At 35.9% G+C, this 20660-nt stretch overlaps 1 protein-coding gene across 1 annotated transcript; it reads right to left on the bottom strand.

Annotated features, from left to right (window-relative positions):
• AFP (alpha fetoprotein) lies at positions 1-20361 on the bottom strand. Its single transcript, XM_024754129.1, has 15 exons — positions 20184-20361; positions 19648-19699; positions 18571-18703; positions 16170-16381; positions 14946-15078; positions 13743-13840; positions 10315-10444; positions 8305-8522; positions 6584-6716; positions 5946-6043; positions 5226-5364; positions 3360-3583; positions 2104-2236; positions 523-577; positions 1-148 (listed from the first exon to the last, which is right to left on the bottom strand). The coding sequence occupies exons 1-14, from the start codon at positions 20266-20268 to the stop codon at positions 533-535; spliced, it is 1833 nt and encodes a 610-aa protein (XP_024609897.1). The 5' UTR covers positions 20269-20361; the 3' UTR covers positions 1-148; positions 523-532.
• Between the last annotated feature and the right edge of the window lie 299 nt (positions 20362-20660).

Genomic DNA, 20660 nt, shown 5'->3' with positions numbered 1-20660 from the left:
ACATTTGGAGATACTTTATTTTTATGATAAGGAAATTTCACATAAAAGTCTTCATCAATTCTTTAATTCACAAAAAGCACAAATCAGTTAGAATTAAAGGGAAAAGTTCACACCAAACAATAAAGACTTTTGGTCTTTTCTCTTCCCCCTGTAACAAGAACAAAAATATAAGTACTAATTAAATTAATAGATGCAGGATGTAACTGGTTTTATTATTTTATATTATATATATACATATATTGGATCTATATCAGATAAACTGATAGGAAGGCCTTCTAATGACATTCTCTGAAGCCTTTGAAATAACCTTAAAGAATTTTGAGTTAGTTGAATCACTAATTTAACATTGTGGGCATTATTTTGTTCCAGGGTTTTTAAAGAAGTTTTTTTTTTTTTTTTTTACTGAATTGCATTTACTTTTAAGAAAAGTATTTAATGTTAGCTCTTAGGATGTATTTAACTATGGATCAATATTTGGGGAGAATCAACATTATAGTTAGCCTTATCTGAATTTTTTGTTACCTGAAGTAATTTAAACTCCCAAAGCAGCACGAGTTTTTGAAATCAGTGCTGGACCCTGCAAATTAAAAAGAATCATCAAGAAACTAGTGAATATAAAAAAAAAAGAAGCAGACTCACAGATACAGAGAACAAACTAGTGGCTACCAGTGGGGAGAGGGAAGGGGGGAGGGGTAATATAGAGGTAAGGGAGCAAGAGGTACAAACTATTAGGTATAAAATAAGCTACAAGGATATATTGTACAACAGAGAATGCAGGCCATATTTTATAATAACTATAAATGGAGTATAATCTTTAAAAATTTGTGAATCACTATATTATAGAGCTGTAACATATAATATTCTACATCCACTCTACTTCAATTTAAAAAAGAAATAAATAAAAATAAAATAAATCAGTCAATAAGAATCATCAGATAAAAAAGTAGACCACTGTGCCAGTTGTACAGTTAACTCTCCACTACCTAGGGGTGAATTCATTGGTTTATAGATCAACCAAGTTAAAAATAAAGATATACAACTCTGATGTCAACAAACTAGGACAATAGAAGGCAGAAGGAAAACAACTCCACTCTTATCAACAGGAGGTATTGTTTTTCCTATACCAATCTCCCAACTTTTACAAAGCCTCATCCCATCTCTCCCCTTTCTCTACAAATCAGTCACAGAAATTAAAAGGTTTGCAGAGAAAATACTACTATGCTACTATTTGTTAATGTTCTCTGCATGTAAATGAACGTGTTCTCAAAACAGAGGACATTAATCTTTTTGTATCATATTTATCAGAAATGGTTTACATAAAATCTATTTTATCAGTTTTGTTTTATCTTATTTCATTATCTGTGTCCCACCCCCTCCTACCAAAAACAGACACATACTAATAAGTACACACACTCAAACCCATGTAATTACATTATCTATTGAAAAACTCAACATTTCTAAATATTATCGGATAACAAAATATCTAAACTTCTACATCATGAGGTAGTCAAATAAAATTGACAAAAAGGCTGAATGATAGAATATCTCTTTAAAATATAGTGATGCTGTATTCAAATATATTTCGTAATACAAGCTAGAGGCTTACAAAATGTAGTCAATTTACAAATCCAGCTAAAATTGCTAAATAATTATATTAAGATAATACCTAATTACTACTCTGTTAATATTCAAAGGCTTGCTCCTGAGTTGAATATATTTCCTATAAATAGTCCCCCAATATCCTATGTGCACAATTAATTTGCTATTAAATCCTTTTAATCCATTTAGCTCAATTGATAAATTTTAAGCCAGAAGCTGTCTAAATTATCATCAGTTAATTATATATTCACTTTACAGTTTTCTCCACTAGAAAATAAATCAAAATTACTAATTCTCATAATACACTCTAAAATTACACTTCTCCTAATATTTAGTGAGAAAACTGTGATTATTTTTAAATATTATAAAGTCCTTCAATCTCTTTCTAAATTAAATATTTCTGGCATTATTTTAAAATTATAAATTAGTGGGATACTCTTTTCATTATTCGTTACAAAAAATTCCATACCAAGTATTCTGAGTGTAAACATGAGCTGCACATACCTCTTCCTCAAAGCAGACGTCCTGCCCTTGGCCTTGGCAGCACTTTTCCAGGAGGCCAGAGAAATCTGCAATGACGGCCTCAAGTTGTTCCTCTGTGATTTGTGGCTTTTGCTTCACAAGGTTAATGAGAAACCTATGATTTAAAACAAAACAATATAAAAGAGAAGTCTGCTATGCAATGGTCTTTTTCTAAAGCCTTCCTGGGAGAGAACTTTCAGAGCTCTGGCAACCCTTACCCTAAACCCTCATTCCATTAACCCATCACCAGACTCACCACATACATCTTGGCGAATACTTTATTAGAAAGACTGAGGCGAGAAACATGCTAAATGTTCCATTGGTCTGGACTTGTGCAGGTTATAGATGAAACACTCTTTCACAGTTCCACCTTACTTATAGTGAAATAGTCTTTTTCTTATTTGCCTAAAAAATTCTTTCCAGTTCTCTCCTCTAAAATATGTCTTATCCATACTCAAAGGCTCCAACTTCCAAACCCTTGTCATTCACATTATCACACCCCTAACCTGAGCATTGTCTGCCCTAATTGCCTGTAATACTCATTTGGTAATACATTCAGGCTGGAATTAATGTTGACCCAGGGAATAGGGGAGGCTTGCCAGGCGGCATTCTTACTGTACCTAGAAACATGCCTCAGATTGTGACAGAGAAAAAAGGGATGAACAAGTTTTCCAAAATGAAGGAAGACTTTTTACAAAGTATGGGAGTATGAAAATGCATGGGAATTTGGAGAACATGAGTTACATTGACTTGCATTACTATCATCATTACAGAATGCCTCCCACAATGAACTGAAATGTGTATTCCACTTCATAACACCCATATTGCATGGTTGAAACAAACGTTATGATTATTCTCTTCAAAGAGTAAATAGTATGGAAACAAATTCCAAAGTGTTTATTCAGTGCTTGGAATGGAAGTACCCAAGACTTACTGCAAAGATATATCCTAATTACCTGAAATAGATGGCCCCTTTTCCCTCGATCCCAAGATGCAACACAACAATAGTTTAAAAGGAGACTATTGTTACAAACAGGAAATTATCTGCCCCAGTGAATTTTTCCAGACTAGAGGCTATGAAGACTCTGAGACAAGACTATTCTGAAAGTCACTTTAAGTGCTTTGGAGTAATAATTTTCTCCTGGTGAGCCCAAGGGTGTTGGGTGTGTGAAGTAGAAATCTCCACCACTATTTAGTGGTGTCAGTCTTCTCCACGCTAGCAAATACCCATTTCTTACTGTTGCTTCATTGTTTGCAGTGCTACACCCTGAGCTTGGCACAGATCCTTATGGAAGATGAACTTGTCATCAGAGAATGGCGGAGAAACGTATGTCTCATCCACCACCAAGCTGCTGAAACATGGCCTCCTGTTGGCGTATGAAGAGGTGCAGCACTGGCCAACCCCAGGGTTTACAGGAGTCTCTTCATGTCTGATACATAAAAGTCCAATAATAAGGTCAGCCTAATTAGGAGAATGAGAAAGAAGAAAGCAAGGAGAGGGAGCATCAGCCATAGAATTGATTCAGGAAAATTGTTGCAATAGTGTTTAATGTCTAGTAACTTATAATTAATTTACAGGAAAATTTGCTGTCTGTATAGGGATCATGTGCTGCCATATTGTACATTCTTATTTACCCATTTGTTTGAGATAAACTTCAGCATTTAGTGACCAGTGTTCCACAAGTGATGTTGAGGAGAGCCACTTCAGCTATTTGTGTCAGCGATTTAAAACACGTTTTCAGTTACATACATACTTCTGAAGGGGAAAAGTCTCTGAAATCAATACATGGCCTACATTTTCCATGTATATTTAGTTGAGCTTTCCATTTTATTTTTGGGATTCAGAGAATCACTTTCTGAAGTAAGAATAGCACAAACCTAACCCTTTCACATATGTACATACATACATACATACATACATACATACAGCTAATATGTAGTTCTAATTGTAAAGAAATAAGAGGTGTGTGTGTGTGTGTGTGTGTGTGTGAGTCTGCGTGTCCTTACGGCTTTCCTAATGTAGAATTGGCCTACCTTCCACACTTCAGAGATATTTCTTAAACACCTAATAATAACTTGTAACAAGGGCCAACATATTTTGTGGGCATACTATGTATCAGGCTAGTACTGAGTGAGTCACACGGATTACCTCGTTTAAGACAGCCATCCTAACTTTATTCTCAAATGTCAGATGAAAATTCTCAAGCTTAGTGAGATAACTAGCTTTCCCAGAGTGACAAGACTCACAAGTGGTGACAGTGGGATGGGAATGTAGGCAGGAGGCCCCCAGAACCTATACTCCTGAACCATTACACCATCCTGTGCCCCTGCATCCTCCCAACATGTGGGATTCAATAAATGACAAAGATGATACTTAATCACAGGAAAGTTTCTTTTCATTTCTAACCTTTGACAAAAAATTCCAGGACATGAAGATTGACTAGCAAATGACTCCCCATCATCAAAAAGAGGAAAAGTGAAAGAAAAAAAAAAAGATACACAATTTTATTCATAATTGTGACTTCAAGGGAAAAAATAATAAAAAAAATTCAACCTGTAATCACATGTATGACATTAAGAAGTAAAGATTATTGGCATTACCAACTGGAAAGTCATTTTACTCTTCAGAACGTGGAACCTACCTGTTCTGTACGCTGCACCCTGTCACGGGGAATAAATTGTCCCTCATATCATCATAAAAAATTAAACTATAAAAGACAAAAACATAGGTATGGCTAAAAACAAAATAGCATATTTTAATCTGTCAAAGTTGAAGCTTTTTCTGTTTTAACATTAAAGTAGGTATTTGGTGAAATCATGAACTGAGTGACGTGTCAGTCTTTCTGTCTCCCCTGTACATAAAGCTTGCTTGTTTGTTGAATAGACTCACTGCCCTTCTACCAGCCATTCTAGAAGGACAGGAAGCTTGCCCACACGCCAACCATTCAGAGCCAGGTTCTTACACCCCTTCAACTGCAACTAATCCAACAAGTCCAGGAAAGCCATCTCCACATTGGTTTTCCCCATTTCCCCTAAATGGGAATTATAAGGCTATTTCAAGCCCAACAGGGCAGAAACAGGATGGGACAAAACAAAACACTCACCGCTCCCTCACCACAGGCCAATTGTTTGTCCTCACTGAGATGGCAACAAGTGGCTCCCGTGGTCGCCATTTTCCTGGTCAAGGTCATCAGCTCAGCTGGGGTCAGCTGAGGGGCCTTCTTGGTGTAAGCAACAAGAAACCTGAAAGAAGCATTTTTCAGCAAATGTTGCCAAGTCCTTCAGGAGTCTCTGGACTCTCATTCCTTCTCAAAGACCCTCTTTTGGCATCAGGGGACATGAAATTAGCTCATTTGTTTCACCCACGTGGTACCTGGACCGACGCTGGAGGCGCATTTACTCTGATAAGCATTCCCTACCCTCTTCTTACACCAACAGATCACAACGGGAAAATAAACGCTGGGCAGCAGGCTGACTCCTATTCCCAACCTCAGAAGTTTCCTCGATATGCACTTTGATCTTTTGGCGCTTTAACTACGACAGGCTATGATACAATGGGTATCTTTACTGCAAAAATCTGCACGGTTTGGGGAACCCAAAGCCAGTACCACAGATCAGGCTTCACAGGCCATCTGTTGCTCCTAAAGACAGTGAACTGGGGAAGGCCACCTTCTGGAACTGGAAACTGGGTGATCAGATTACAAGACCTCCAGTCCATCATAGGGGCTGGAATTAGGGTAGCCATGAGTGATTAATTTAGATGGGTCTTTCCCTCACTAGTTAATGATCTTAAATCACTCAAAATACTGTTTAAAAAAGCATACGCATTTTGTAAGTAATATTCTCCTAATTTCTGGAAGAGGCCGCAGCTTCGCTTTGCCAGCGCTTGGCTCTCCTGGATATATTTCTCTAACTCTTCTTCCTGAAAATACAAGCATTATTACATACATTTTTTTCTCTTTCTTCACACATAACTTTGTATGTAAAAATTGGCCAGTAATAGTTTATTCTATTTTGATACCAATCTTAGAGAAACCACTTTTAGAGGGTTTTTTAATATTAAAGATGAATTGTGAGAATTAAGACAAATGAACTTTAGGGAGAATAAGTTTAAAACTTTGCGAATCACCAAGTTATTTGATGGCAGAACTCAAACTTTGGGTAAAAAGTTACAATTCTTTCTGTACAAGATTCTTGCCTTTCTGGAGTGGAGCTATTCAAAAATGAATATTATTTTTATTCTGTGCATCAAAGAACTTTTGGTTAAAACACTCTTATTTCTAAAATAAGCCAACAGTTGTTGACTACTAGTTAATCACTACTTAACAGCTAGATAGCTAGTTAGTAGATATAACTAACTAACTGCTCATTAGTAATTAGATGCTTTCAAACAAACAGCACTTTTAATGCATGATATCCATCTAGCTTTCCAGATTTTCCTTAAAAAGCTAGAGCATTTTACCCCTTTATCCTGGCATTCAGGAGGGCTTCCAGACTGTGAACATTGCTCCAATAACTCCTGATATCCTCTAGCAACTCTTAGAATTATTGGGACAGCAAGCTTAGTATGTCTTCTTGAATATTCATAAGTAAATCTGAAATATGGGTGAAAAAAATCATGTTATTGGAATTAAGAGACAAATTATTCCTGTGTTATATGGCATGCAGAAGTTAAAATGCAAATAAATAAACCTAGAAATCAAATATTATTTCAACTATACGCATGGCAAAGCTATTAATAAAAATTATAATCCCTCAAATTGTTCTAAAACGGTATTTTGTTTTCCTTTGCACTATTCACTTTCAATTATGGACGTGAAATCTATCCATACAACAAATATTTTTCCACTGCCAAGTCTGTGCAAACAATTTCTTTAAGCAGTATGGATTCAATAATGTATAAGATAAAATGTCTGACCTCTCAAAAGCAGGCATTATAGGGAGACAGAAACCAATAAGAAATAGGTCATCCAATCTTAGGTAGTGATAAATCAATGAAGAGAAATAAAGCAAGGTAGACAAGAAGGAAAAGGGGTGACAATTTAGAGTGTGTGGTCAAGAAAAGTCTCTTTGAGTAGCTCTTTCAGGAGAAAAACCTGGGTGAAGGAAGCCACACAAAGTGTCTAGGGGAAGATCATTCTCGGCTGAGAAAATTTCTACTGCAAAGAACCTTTCCAATTGAAGAACTGCTTCTATTAAATAAACAATTAGCTTCAGAATGTATGAATGGGTAAATTTAAAGAGTATTCTTGAATTTATTAATTGTGTTCCCAGGTTGTAGAAATAGGTCATATTAGTTCTTCCTCCAATTATGTCATTATAGGTTTCTGAAATCTGCACTTTGTTCTTGTTTGCATAATTTAATTTAGCGGTGCAAACAATGTGTGCATGTCTAATTTTAATCAACAATAGAGTAATATCCTCCAGGAATATTAAAAAGAAAATTGCACTGTTCTTTTCATTACTACATTAAAAGCAGACTCAGATTTAGAAGGACCTTTGGAGATCACTAAGTATAGTGTCCTAAGAGCTGCACAAATCCCTCTTCTAATAGTGTCCACTGATACACACTGTACAATAAAGGAAAATGTGTGAACTGCTTGCTCCCCTTAAAAGCAAATAGAATGAGAACATGTCTTGTCAATTACAGCTACCATACTGCAAATGTCTCTAAATGTGTTTTCACTTCCTTCAAAAAAATAAAACATGTATTCAATAAATAGCAAATAAACTGCTACAATGAAAGCCCTTCTATCTACCATTATCTATTAAGTTATATTTGGGGGAAAAAGTTTTTAAAACATGCACTGTGAAAAAGCACATCCTTAATTATGAGCTTTTCTTATTACAAAAATATCCATATCCTATTCGGAAGTCCAATGGTGGTCTTTACATGAGTAATCCATACAGGGATGACAATGCTTCTGATGCCAGAGAAACTGATACAAAACAAAATGCATCCTCATAAGCAAGCCAGTTAATAACAGCAGTGGTGAAAGTCTCATCAGTACAAGATAGACCCTATTCCTTATTTCCTAGTTATTTCCTCCTAACTATATTTTGGCTTAGAACATTCTAACATTATCCTCATATACTGAGTTCAGAAACCATTTCAACAACACAAAGCTGTCAGTCACATCATAATTTTTACTTGTGTGAACAGACATGTACAGAGTGTGTTACCTTGCCATGTAGAGATCTTTTTCCCTTGAAGAAAGTTGGTTGAAATCTGTCTCTCCTAAAAACCTATTTAGAGTTGGAGATAAGCCTTCAGGTTTGTCATCATTTTCTGCATGAATTATGCAATGACCAAGTTCAAGTGCGGTGGGTAATTTGCAGCATTCTGCTATTTTGCTTGACAGAATATCTTGCTGAGAACATATGTAGGACATAATTTTTTCCTGTAATAGAAAAATTAAGTCTAAGTTTTAAACATTTATTCTTTAATTCAGGACCTCGTGGCCAGTCCTAGGAAGGAAAGAAGGAAGGAAGAAGACATTTACCTTGTCTCCCATTTTAGTGCTTTCTCCCTACTCTACCTTTCCTCACTCCTTTCCACCTAGCCTTGTTTGTTCAATTCTTCTTTTCATAGTTGTCAGCTAAAATCTACTATTTTATTCTAATAGCAAGCTTTTAAAAACAAAAGACAAATGTACTCCTCAAACGAAATGACATGCACGTTGATGCATATCTTTCTATTAGTACTGAAATTTGGTAGTAAACATTTGCTGTTTATATAACCCTGCAGTAACCGATTATGACCTCCAGAGGGCAGTCTATAGATAATGAAATGCACGTAAGTGGCCAGAAAGAAGCCGAGCTTACACGTAACTGTCAAAGGACTGAAAATTCTGTGCATTCTCACCAGGAACAATTAGAACCCATTATTCAGCCATTAGAATCCAACTTATATACCATACTTTTAAATTACTTTTTTCACTTTAATGGAAAAGGGTGGTTTGAAGTCCAAAAATTGAAAAAACTAAACTTTAAAAAATGAGTATACAAATTAGTAAAATAGTCAACTGAAACTGATACAACTCACATCAAAGAAAAATAAAATCATTCTTATTACCATTCCTAATATGAAGGTAAATGCTTCTAAAAGGAAAAATAAATGAAATAGGAAAATTTGTCTTGGAGGCAGCCCCAACTACTGACAACAGGATTCTCTGCCTGGGCCCAAAGACTCACCCTCAGGTCTCCCCTACAGCCTTGGCTTCTTGCTGGTTTTCAAGTGTATCTCAGCCAAAATGCCGTGGACTGGCTGAAAGGAGCATTCTATCCTCACTTTCAACCTTCTGGAAACCATATTCCAGCCCTGGTTTCAAGCCACCGAAATATCTAGGAGCAATGAATCTAAGCCTCCTTGAAGAAGAAGGTGTATCACAGGGGACCAGAGAGGGAATAATTTGGGGATAGACAGGCCTCCAACATCTAGGAAGCCTAGGGTGCCCCGAAATAGACCAATGCCACGCTGCTTAAATCGCAACTGACTATGGCATGCTTGAGGATTCTGTTTTGGGGGTATTTGTTTTTGGTTTTTAATTCCCCTAGGGCCCTTATTCACACCTCTCCATGATGGCTAGCTTTTTACCGTATAGAACAATATCTTGTGTTATTTTTTATGTTTCTTTTATTATTTTGTTGTATTCATGTAATAGCTCTATGTATATAATATAGAGTGCCTTCCATGTGCCAGACATGGCGCTGATGGCCTATGGAAATAACAGTAAACCAAAGACAGTCTCTAACCCCAATGAGGTCACATGTCTTATCTCTCTTATCAAACTATACATTTCTTAAAACCAGCTTGTGCCTTCCTAACAGGTACGCCCCACAGTGGCTAGCACATAGAAAGTATTCAATATATATTTATCAAATGAAAGCACAAATGGGTGAAATATATTACAAAAATTCTGTGTGGAGACCTCCAGAGAGGTTACCATCTCCTTTAGAAGTAAGAATGAATAGGCACTGGTCTAGGAAGAGGGGCGCATCCCTAAAGTGAAAAGCAGAGTCAACAAAAGAGATTCAAGTTTTACTGTTAAGAAGTCTGTAACTTCACTCAGTCAGCTAGTTTCCACATTCTATGACCAACTCATGGCAGACACCCTTCTCCCATTTAGAATGAGAGCAAAAGAAAGAAAAGGGAGCGGGAATATCTCTTTTATAGGAGGCAAGACTCTTCACCCCATCCTGCAGACACTCCAGCACATTTCCTCTGCAGCATTCCTCGTGTACGTGGGCCACATCCACGACCAGTTTCTGAATTTCAGTAAAATTAGCTTTGGGAAACTTTTGACTCAGTTTAGTAACAGTTCTAAGGGGAAAAAAAGAATTAGAATCAATCTTGGTTATCTATCAAAATTAAATAACGACAGGAATAAAGACGCAGGCTCAGGGAATGGACTTGTGGACGTGGGAGGGGGAAGGGTAAGCTGGGACAAAGTGAGAGAGTGGCATGGACATATATACACTACCAAACGTAAAATAGATAGCTAGTGGGAAGCAGCCGCATAGCACAGGGAGATCAGCTCGGTGCTTTGTGACCCCCTAGAGGGGTGGGATAGGGAGAGTGGGAGGGAAACGCAAGAGGGAGGAGATATGGGGATATATGTATATGAATAGCTGATTCACTTTGTTATACAGCAGAAGCTAACACACCATTGTAAAGCAATTATACTCCACAATAAAGATGTTAAAAAAAACTTAAATAACATTTATAGAGTATTAGTATAGTTACAGTTCCAAGGATAAAAGACCAATATGTTCTCGTTTAAAAAGAAAAGGAAAAGTGTTATGTCTTGTTAATTCTAGCCCAGTCTTTCAAGGCAGTGGCTCTATAAACTGTGACCTACAAAAGGTCTATAAACCTACAAAAGGTCTATAAACCTACAAAAGGTTTAGAAGTGATTTATCTTTTCCTAAAACCTTTCCTGTGAATTTTAATGATATCTATCTTTTTGCTGTTCAACCCTGATGCTGAGTATTGGGGATCATTGCTGTGAGAGGGTGGGAAAAAATTAAAAAGGATAAACAATTAAGAAATGGAAAATTCTATGAGAACGATAATCATTCTTTTACTTGGGAGAAAAAATTACTTCTTAGAATATAGGGAAGGATGCATATGTGCATATCAATGGGACAAGAAAGTGGAGCAGACTTAGCACTCAAATGTGTCATCATGCCAAGACATGTAGTGTGACCCAAAAAGGAGGTAAGAAACAAAATTCTTATTTCTTCTGCATAGTTCATATAAATTTTAAGAGATGTCTTGGTGAGACCACTGTGGCCTAGAGCAACTGGTATTTTTGCTGCTACTGATAAAGACGGATTTTCTTTTTAAATTGAGAACATTTAAATTTAACTACTTATGGATAGCAAATGATAAGTAATGTCATTATAATAAAATCTTAACTTACATTGTATTACTAAGGTAAATTTAACTAAAGCAAATCATGAATCAATCTTTAAGTTTCTAATAGAGTTGGAGGGTGATTAAAGCATAATCTGACCTCTTCCAAGAAGAATCAGTCAGTCTTGGAACTAAATCCATGACTAAAAACTTTAATCTGTCTTCACTGTGTACAATATTTTTAAATGTGTCATTTAACAAGCAAACAAATAAATAAACTTTAAATGCATTCACTTAATACTCTTCAATTAGCAGGTCAGATGTTTTTCTAGGCTAGAAATGTTTCAGCATAAAAGTTGAAGAGTACTTTAAACCAGTTATGTAATTTAAAATTTCCTAGTAACCATATTAAAATGTAAAAAGGAACAGGTTAAATTTACTTTAATAATATGTTTTCTAACCCAATATATCAAAAATAATATCATTTCAATATGTAATCAACATTAAAACTTATTTTTTAACCATTTTTTATTGAAGTATAGTTAATTTACAGTGCTGTGTTAGTTTCAGGTGTGCAGCAAAGTGATTCAGTTATATATATATATATGAATATATATATTCTTTTTCAGATTCTTTTCCGTTATAGGTTATTACAAGATACTGAATATAGTTTCCTGTGTTATAGAGCAGGTCCTTGTTGTTTATAACATTCAAACCTATTAATGAGATATTGTACATTTTCTTTTTCATACTAAGTCTTTGAAATCAGGTTTTACACTTAGAACACAGTTCCTCCTTTGCACTAGCCACATTTCAAATGCTCAGGAGCTTCGTGTGGCTAGTGGCTGCCATACTGGCTAGTGGGGCTCTAAACCACTGGTAATTCTGATTCCTATACTTGACCTCAAAGTCTCAGTTGTCAGGACACAGACAATTAGAGATCACTGACATAGCAGACAAGTAGGTGTAATGGAAATAAATGATGACAAGGATCACCAGCTGTATAAAAATAAATAAATAAAATAAAATGAAAAAAAAGAAAGAAAAATCATGAAAAGGATCTAGAAAAACTTTGTTCTGATGACCAGTAGTGTGGTCTTCGGTAAACTGTTTTAATCCCTCTGGACCTCGGGTTACTCATGTGTAAAAATGAAGAGGTTGAACTACCTGATTCAATTGTTTGGGCTTTTTTTTTAATATTCCTCTCATCCTAACAACAAAGATAGATAGATGAGATAGGGATAAATTAGACAGATGAAAGATAGATAGATGATAGATTAGATAGATGGATAGAATGAAGGGAAAAGAGAAAAGGCAAATATGCTAAGTGTAAGAGTTAATGCAGTCAGTTGAAAAACTCTAAATTTGCCTCTGAGCTTTTTAGCAGCTGGGACAAGAAAACAGACTTCAGTGAGTTACATGCTTTCATCAGTTAGGAAAATACATGCCAGTTCTTCAGAAATGACTATTTTGTTTTCCTCTGGACAATGGATTCTAATATTATTGCCTCAAGTGAATATTTTCATAAAAAGCAACAATTGACACAATGGACTTTTATAGGAAGATTAGGAAGCAGAGTTAATGTAAAGAATTTCTTGTTAAGCCAGAAATTTTAAATGATACTTAGAGAAGGCTAATCTACCTTGTAGAGAATCTAGGAAAATGTGGTATATCTGCTTAAGATCATTCCATCAACTTAAAAAAAAAAACAGTTTAATAACATCTGGATATCATAGATCAAAACCATTGTGTCGGGTACTGGGAAGAAAGCAAACTTGTTACCGCAAGAACCTTAAAATCTCTTACAGATATAAAGCATACAAACAAGCACAAATGAAAAGAGAAACAACTGGAATTTTTGAGCATTTCTTTTAGATCACAACACACATCAAAAAGCATATATCTCAATGAACTAATGCATAAAAATAATAAAAGGTAATACTTCTCTAAAAAACCAAAAATTGTAGTATAATTATAAGGTGTAAATTGCTTGCAGTCCAGAACTTGAGTATCTAGAAGAATAGGTAAAAAGCATAAATCTCCAAAGTCTTCTCAAGTGTTATCTCATGTAAACTTTAATAAGTGTTAAACAGCAGACTGATCTGTTCCTCCCAATCCTAGGATTTCATGATTCTAATCACATTAGCTCTCATCAAAGGAAACTTCATTCTCTACAACAGTAACAATGTGAAAAATGGACTCAAACTGCAAAATGGGAGTTTTGCAGATCTCACCTTCTTCCCTAGATAGAGCTTAAACTTACATGGCTCGGAAGGTTCGGGGTCCAAACTTTCTCATTACTGCACATATGTGTTGATTTAACAAGCTGCTTTCTCTTAATTCCTTTGTAATTGATGCTGCCTAGATAGAAAAATGAAAATTTTTAGAAAAACAACAGATACAACTAAAACATGAAACTCTAAAAATTTTTGCTAAAACTTATAAATGCAATATATCTTTGCAGAACTTTATTCATTCTTTCTTTTAGATGGGTTTATATACATCTATGCCAGGTAGAATTATTAAAAATATCTTGAGGGCTTCCCTGGTGGCGCAGTGGTTGAGAGTCCGCCTGCCGATGCAGGGGACACAGGTTCATGCCCCGGTCCGGGAAGATCCCACATGCCGCGGAGCGGCTAGGCCCGTGAGCCATGGCCGCTGAGCTTGCACGTCCGGAGCCTGTGCTCCGCAACGGGAGAGGCCACAACAGTGAGAGGTCCGCGTACCGCAAAAAAAAAAAAAAAAAAAAAAAATCTTGAAACAGAAACACGTGTAACTTTCATACTTGAGATAATGAATAAACAACTGTAATTCTGAACAAATCGAAGCCTGATAATTTCTTAAATGTCTTCTCAGTAACAAAACGTAAGATTGCATCACAGCCTGACATTCTGGGAATAGTCACAGTTCTCAGGAATTTTGTTATAGGACTTCAGGCAGCAAGTAATTCATCGTGGATGTTGTTCTAGCTCTCCAAAACCTAAGAAAACTATTTGCATCTCTAAACCTAAGTTTCCTTGTTTGTTAAATGACAATAACACTTACACCTCAAATTTGTTCTAAGGTTTAAAAGAAATAATAAATATAAAGCACTTATCATACCTCGTTCACCTTTTTTCTCTTCTTCTGCTTTTTCCTTCTGCCCCATCTTCTTTCACTTGCTTCCTTCACCTCTTACTCTGTTCTCTTTCATTTATGTTATCACCTCTACCTCTGTCTTTATCACACCAAACTCACTTCCTTAATAATAAAATGATTCTTGGCTGAATGAATGGATAAAGGAATGAATAAAAAAAGAGCAAACCTAGCGTTTTTAGCCCAAAGAATAGCAGAGTGCTGAAATATGCTCTATTCTGAAAATGATACTCTGCCCACAAAGCATATTTCCATTTTTAACTTTGTTTGGTTTTAGTAAGTCATAGCCAGGTTGAAGTTATTGGTTCAGATATCCACACAAATACAATACCTTTGTTTGGAAGCATTCAACTGCATTTTCGGCTTTGCAGCAAGGTGGAATTATTTTGTCATATTGAGCAGCCAAAGAAAGAATTGTAGGTGCATATAAGAAGGGGTGCCTTCTTGCTATCTCATAGACGTATCTGTGAAATGAAAAGGATCATCAGTAAGATTTACAAACACATTAAAATAGGACTGCTACTGCTTGGAACTGGACTCTGGAATTGTTTAAAGATTCAGAAAATAGTCATATTTTTTTCCACTTGCTGTCAAAATTTTCCTCAGTAAAGATCCTCCAAGAAAAGGAAAAATCTATTATGAGATTATAAGAGCAAACTAGGCAAAAACACTGACTATGATTCTTATGAAAGTATCCTTTTCAATAAGCCTACACAGATATGTTTTGGGGGTCAACAAGGCCACACCTCCACTAAGTAAAAGAGAAAGGTGGAGTCTTTTTTCTCATCAGTGCAGAACGAGATTATCCACCCTGGCAGTCAACATAGCAGAGATGTTCTAAGGGCAGCCTCTATATTTCTCTGGATTAGGCAACAACGTGGAAGGTAGAAGTGATTAAGAGTTAAACACAGGCTTCCCCAACAGAGAACCTGGGTTCAAATCCCAGCTTGGGAATATACTAGTGGTCTGCCCTCATCCAATTTTCTTAACTGTCTAAGCTTCAATTTCGTCATCTGCAAAGTAGGAAGAAGAAAAGGAATGAAGAGAAAGAGGACAAGGAGATGATAGGCTCTTTGTGAGCATTAATATGCTCATACGTGCCAAGCACACATGTTCCTAAAACATCCTAAATGCTCAATAAATGTTAGACATGCTTATGTACCTTAAACATTCCTGGATCGCTAACATTTTCTATTTTCAGGCAATTTGGTGAACACAAAACACCAAATATTTGGCTCTAGAAGGAGTCATTTTGTGCCACACTAATATATTCTTGGGCAAGCTAAAATTAGAAAAAACAAGGTGTATCTAAGAGACTAAAGGAAAAACTGGTGGGTCTCCTGTGTGGTCTATACCCATCTATCTATGTGCTGTGGAGACAAAGTTACACTTAATGTTTCTCACCTAATCTCGTAGGTCAGGAGCTCAGCAGATGCCACACCAAACATTATTTCTCCATGTTTTAGAATACAGCCACAAATTGCAGAATTTGTAGATTCTGCTCGGTACTGCACTCTTTCTGGGGTCTTATCTACCTTTAAAATCGGATCCTTACCGGTTCATAAATAGCTCCCTGTCTTCTTCATATGCTTTACAACTTGTGACAGGTTCTGGAACTTGGAAAGGTGGGATGGATGCTGGAACGGCCTTTTTGTGTGCTAGGAAACAGTCATGTCTTTCCTCTCCACTTTGGCTGCAGCAGTCTGAAAGCCCATACTTGCCAGGAATTTCCTTTTCATGGCAAATTTCTTCCAGAAAGGCAGATACCTATAAGATTTATTTTTAATGAAAGACAACTAACTTTACCTAAAAGTGCTGTAAAACACATGAAAAGTTTTCTAATATTTAAAGTCAGAACGGTAGATTAGGAAAATAATTCCCCCTACAAATTCCAATACATTTAGTTTCAGCCTGATGGGATAGCTTTCTTTTATGTGTTTGGAAAACGGAATATAGTTTTCAAACTTAAATAATACACATGCCTATTAGACAAAATTATTTTATCTTAAAAGGAGGATATAGATACTCCATCTGGCATTCTTATTATGAGACACTGATATAAAATTGGATATTATTTTCACATAAAAATCAAAATATTTTGAAACTGAATAAAAATAGCTTCCAATACTTTTAATGGGTCTAATTATAGATTTAGCTAAAATGTTTTAGGGAATTCCCTGGCAGTACAGTGGTTAGGACTTGGAGCTTTCACTGCTGTGGCCTGGGTTCAATCCCTGGCTGGGGAACTAAGATCAAAAAAACAAAAGAGAGAGTTTTAAAATGTACATTGTAAATGCTTAAAATCTTTCTTGTTTGCCTTAGCTTTACCAAAATCAGGTGATGACACCACTAGTCTGATGAATGCCTCTGAGGAATACATGTGTTTCATTCATCTCAGGAAACTTTTAATTTAGCTTTTATAACTGCTAATATTTAGAGAATCCTGGAAATCTTAACTAAGACTTCCAGTTCCCAATCCATCTAAAAAATCATGCCTTTAAGTTTACAATGGTAAATCACTAATCTGTAACATCACCTTGGATGTCTCATTGGATGTAAAGTTGCAATATAAAATGTATTTTGTGGGCTTCCCTGGTGGCGCAGTGGTTGAGAGTCCGCCTGCCGATGTAGGGGACACGGGTTCGTGCCCCGGTCGGGGAAGATCCCACATGCCGCGGAGCGGCTGGGCCCGTGAGCCATGGCTGCTGAGCCTGCGCGTCCGGAGCCTGTGCTCCGCAGCGGGAGAGGCCACAACAGTGAGAGGCCCGCGTACCGCAAAAAAAAAAAAAAAAAAAAAAAAATGTATTTTGCTTATTTCACATGTCAAGCTAAAAATAGAGATGCCTATAAGGGATTTTTATTTAAGTCATCAATTTTAGAGTTGCAAAGTACTTTATATCTTTTAAAGGGCGTCTCCTTTGCAATATTGCAGGTGCATCATTTTTTGGCTACTTCACGAGCTCCATCATGACAGAGGATTCTCTGGGCATTTTGTCCCAGAACTGGTAGCTCTAATCATTTTAAAGTTCTTAATTCTTTTCTATATTGAGATAATAATAAACACTAATAACTGTTATTTATTAAACGGTTACATTAGGATATCCTATAATAAAAAAAGTAGTCACTGTTTATCTGAAATTCAAATTTAAGAGGGCTTCATATTTTGTTGTCGTTTGTTTGTTAAATCTGTCAACCTTAATCTATGCTATGCACCTCACATTCACTATAGGGTATAGTATAATGAAGTCACTAAGGGTGTTAGTTCTGGAGCCAGATGACATAATTTAAATCCTGGTTCTGGACTCCCTTAAGAAAGTTGTTTAACCTCTCTGTGCCTCATCTTCTCCAACTGGAATATTAGCATCTATCTCCTAGGATTATGATAAAGATTTAATAAATTAATATTTGCAAACAAAGCTGATATTCTACCAATGAGCCCCAGCCAGGGTCTCTTGGCTCACTGGACATTGATTCTGATTCATCAATGCTATGCTCCATGTCACAAAGTATTTTGATTATCAATGGATATGTAACACTCCTGAGAATAATGCCTGTCACATTGTGTGCTTAATAAAAATTAACCCCTGCTACCATTATCATATCAATCTCCATGACAACCCAGAAATGGAAGCTATTATTATTCCTCACTTTATATATAAGGAAACTAAAGCTCAATGAAGTTAAGTAATACGCCCATGGTCACCCAGATACTCTGATTTCAGAACCTTAGCTCTTAGTCACCACGCTTATATTGTCTCTTTACAATAGACACCCATTGTTTTCTCCTCTGCTCTCTCCAGCAAATCAGAATTAACCTAAACCTCCTTTCATAAAACAGGTCTTGAGATATTTAAATGTATTTATTTCTTATGCAGTCCCTGCATCTTCTCTTCTGCATGCTGAGTTTTGGTCAAATATCACAGTGCTTTTTAAAAAAATTATTATTATTCACTCACCTGGTTTTCTAAACACCCTGCAGGCTGCTCACTGCCAGTGGATTTCTCTATTACCGTCAATACATCTTTCACCATTTGACTTACTTCCTTGTAAGTGGCCTCTTGAACAAACTGGGCAAAAAATATGGTAGCTCTGAAACAAAAATACATATGAATGCTTAAGGAACAGACATATCAATCTTTTTCTCAAGGTTAGTTTTTGTTTGTTTTTATTGTCTGTTATGTTGTGACCTGTTTAGGGGATGACTTTTGCTAAAAAAGTATGTGAAATTTTAGCCATCCAGGAAGAAATGTCTGTCTTCTTGTCCCCTTCCCCCATAAATATACATATATCTGTTAACAATGAAAATAAGTGGATTTCTCCTAAGAGTGGTTCCTCCTTTTGTGGTCATCCACCCACTGCAATGTCTCCATAATTGAAGGTATTTATACCCTTTGTAGTTTTTTGATTTTTGTTTTTTTTAAGCAAAGAATTGGTCATTAGACCTCTACCTGTGTCTACTACCAGCATGATAAAGGTCTGATCATGGATTGACCCAAAGCAATGCTTCTGCAGGTTTCTGTGTGCAACCCGTATCTGTAACACACGACTTTAAATTCCTTATTAGAAACTTCAGAAGTGTGGGACAGAAAGATATCATTCAAGAGAACAACATACCTTCTACAAATAATCAAAAACAGAACATTTTGCCTCCAACTATTTGCTACTAGGATTAAATAGTATTCAGAATAGAGAATATGGTAATGTCATCCTATTGGTATTGATGAGAAAAATTCCTGAATTCATACATAGTTGCCATCAATCAGACATTATTCTTCAGTTTCTAAAATCTGATTTTGTTTGTCCCATCTCTTCACAAGGAATCTAGAGTTTGGGGTTAACATCTAAGGCATGGAGTAACAGTCCAACTTCTTCAATATCAATTTGATATTCAACATAAATAACGTTTCTTAGCATTGTCTAGTTTGCTTTCACACTTTTAAAAACTCATAGGGCTATCCAACTTTATTCAATTACCTAACTAAAATTTTCATTGCTTTGCATATTTAAAGTGCATTTATACAAGCAAAACTTACAGGTCAACTAAATTCATCTCTGCAGAGCATGGGGAAGAATCCAATATGGAAGCTGGAAAGCAAGATAAACTTCATGAGAAATGATATTTTCAACTGCAATCAGGAAAGTAATCGTTGTTAGATGTAAATGTTTGTGTCTAAGTTAAAACTATACAATTTTAGAGCTGAGAGGACATTAGGAATCATGTATCCAAGCATCTTAATTTTGTACTTGAGAAAACTAAGAAACTAAGGAATAAAGTTAATGAGAATAATTTATAGTAGACTTAACACTAAAATTCAGATTTTATATCTTCCAATTTCTTGGAACCGTTGAACCATTCACAGGTAACGTTAAGCACTGCCATGATTTTGTAAAACTCTTGTACTCTTATAAATATACAAGTTTATCATTCATTTAATGATATTCACCAATTAAATATTTTTCCTCTGTGTCGAACAGTAAGTATGATAAATAAATCAAGGCAAATGAATAAAAGCAAATTTAAGAATTTCCATATAGGAAAAAGACAAAAGAAAAGCACAAAATATCTTACCTATTCCATATGCATTTTTTTGCATTGTTCTGGATTCAGTAAAATTTAGTAGAAAAATTAAAAAAATTGATACCTCCCACTTCATGGTTGCTAGCTATTTCGTTGTTGGTGATGATGATGGGGGCAGAATATTGAAAATCATGCTGAAATTCTTTTATAGTCTTCTCTAGCAATGCCTGTTAACTAGTAATCTTCTGTTGGTATATCTGTTACTTTATTTCCTTATGTTCCAAATGGGATGACTTGCTAATAATTAACAGCACAGGGATTATTTGTGTTTTATGTTCAAGGACACAGACCTCTTTTGGGTGGAAAAAGGGGGGAAAACTTGCAAATTCATTCCATTTTGCAAATATAACAAATATTCTTGTCAAACTACAGAGTATTCAAGGAGGTGACTTTTCCCTATTCCAATTGCACAACAGAAGTGAACAGGGCCATAGACAAAAGACGTCAGACCTTGTACGAAATTCAACT

The sequence above is a fragment of the Neophocaena asiaeorientalis genome, unplaced genomic scaffold, assembly GCF_003031525.2.
Source record: "Neophocaena asiaeorientalis asiaeorientalis breed wild unplaced genomic scaffold, Neophocaena_asiaeorientalis_V1.1 scaffold148, whole genome shotgun sequence".
In the NCBI taxonomy this organism is placed as follows: Eukaryota; Metazoa; Chordata; class Mammalia; order Artiodactyla; family Phocoenidae; genus Neophocaena; species Neophocaena asiaeorientalis.
This window is presented reverse-complemented; position numbering and strand designations above follow the sequence as displayed.

Bases quoted from the DNA above. Each gene is read 5' to 3' on its own strand.
- AFP (XM_024754129.1), bottom strand. From the start codon at position 20,268: ATGAAGTGGGAGGTATCAATTTTTTTAATTTTTCTACTAAATTTTACT. The intron at 18,704-19,647 runs GTAAGTTTTGCT...TTTTTGTTTCAG, and splicing joins GAGATGAATTTAGTTGACCT to AGCTACCATATTTTTTGCCC. The intron at 5,365-5,945 runs GTATGCTTTTTT...TGCTTCTTTCAG, and splicing joins GAATATTACTTACAAAATGC to GTTTCTTGTTGCTTACACCA.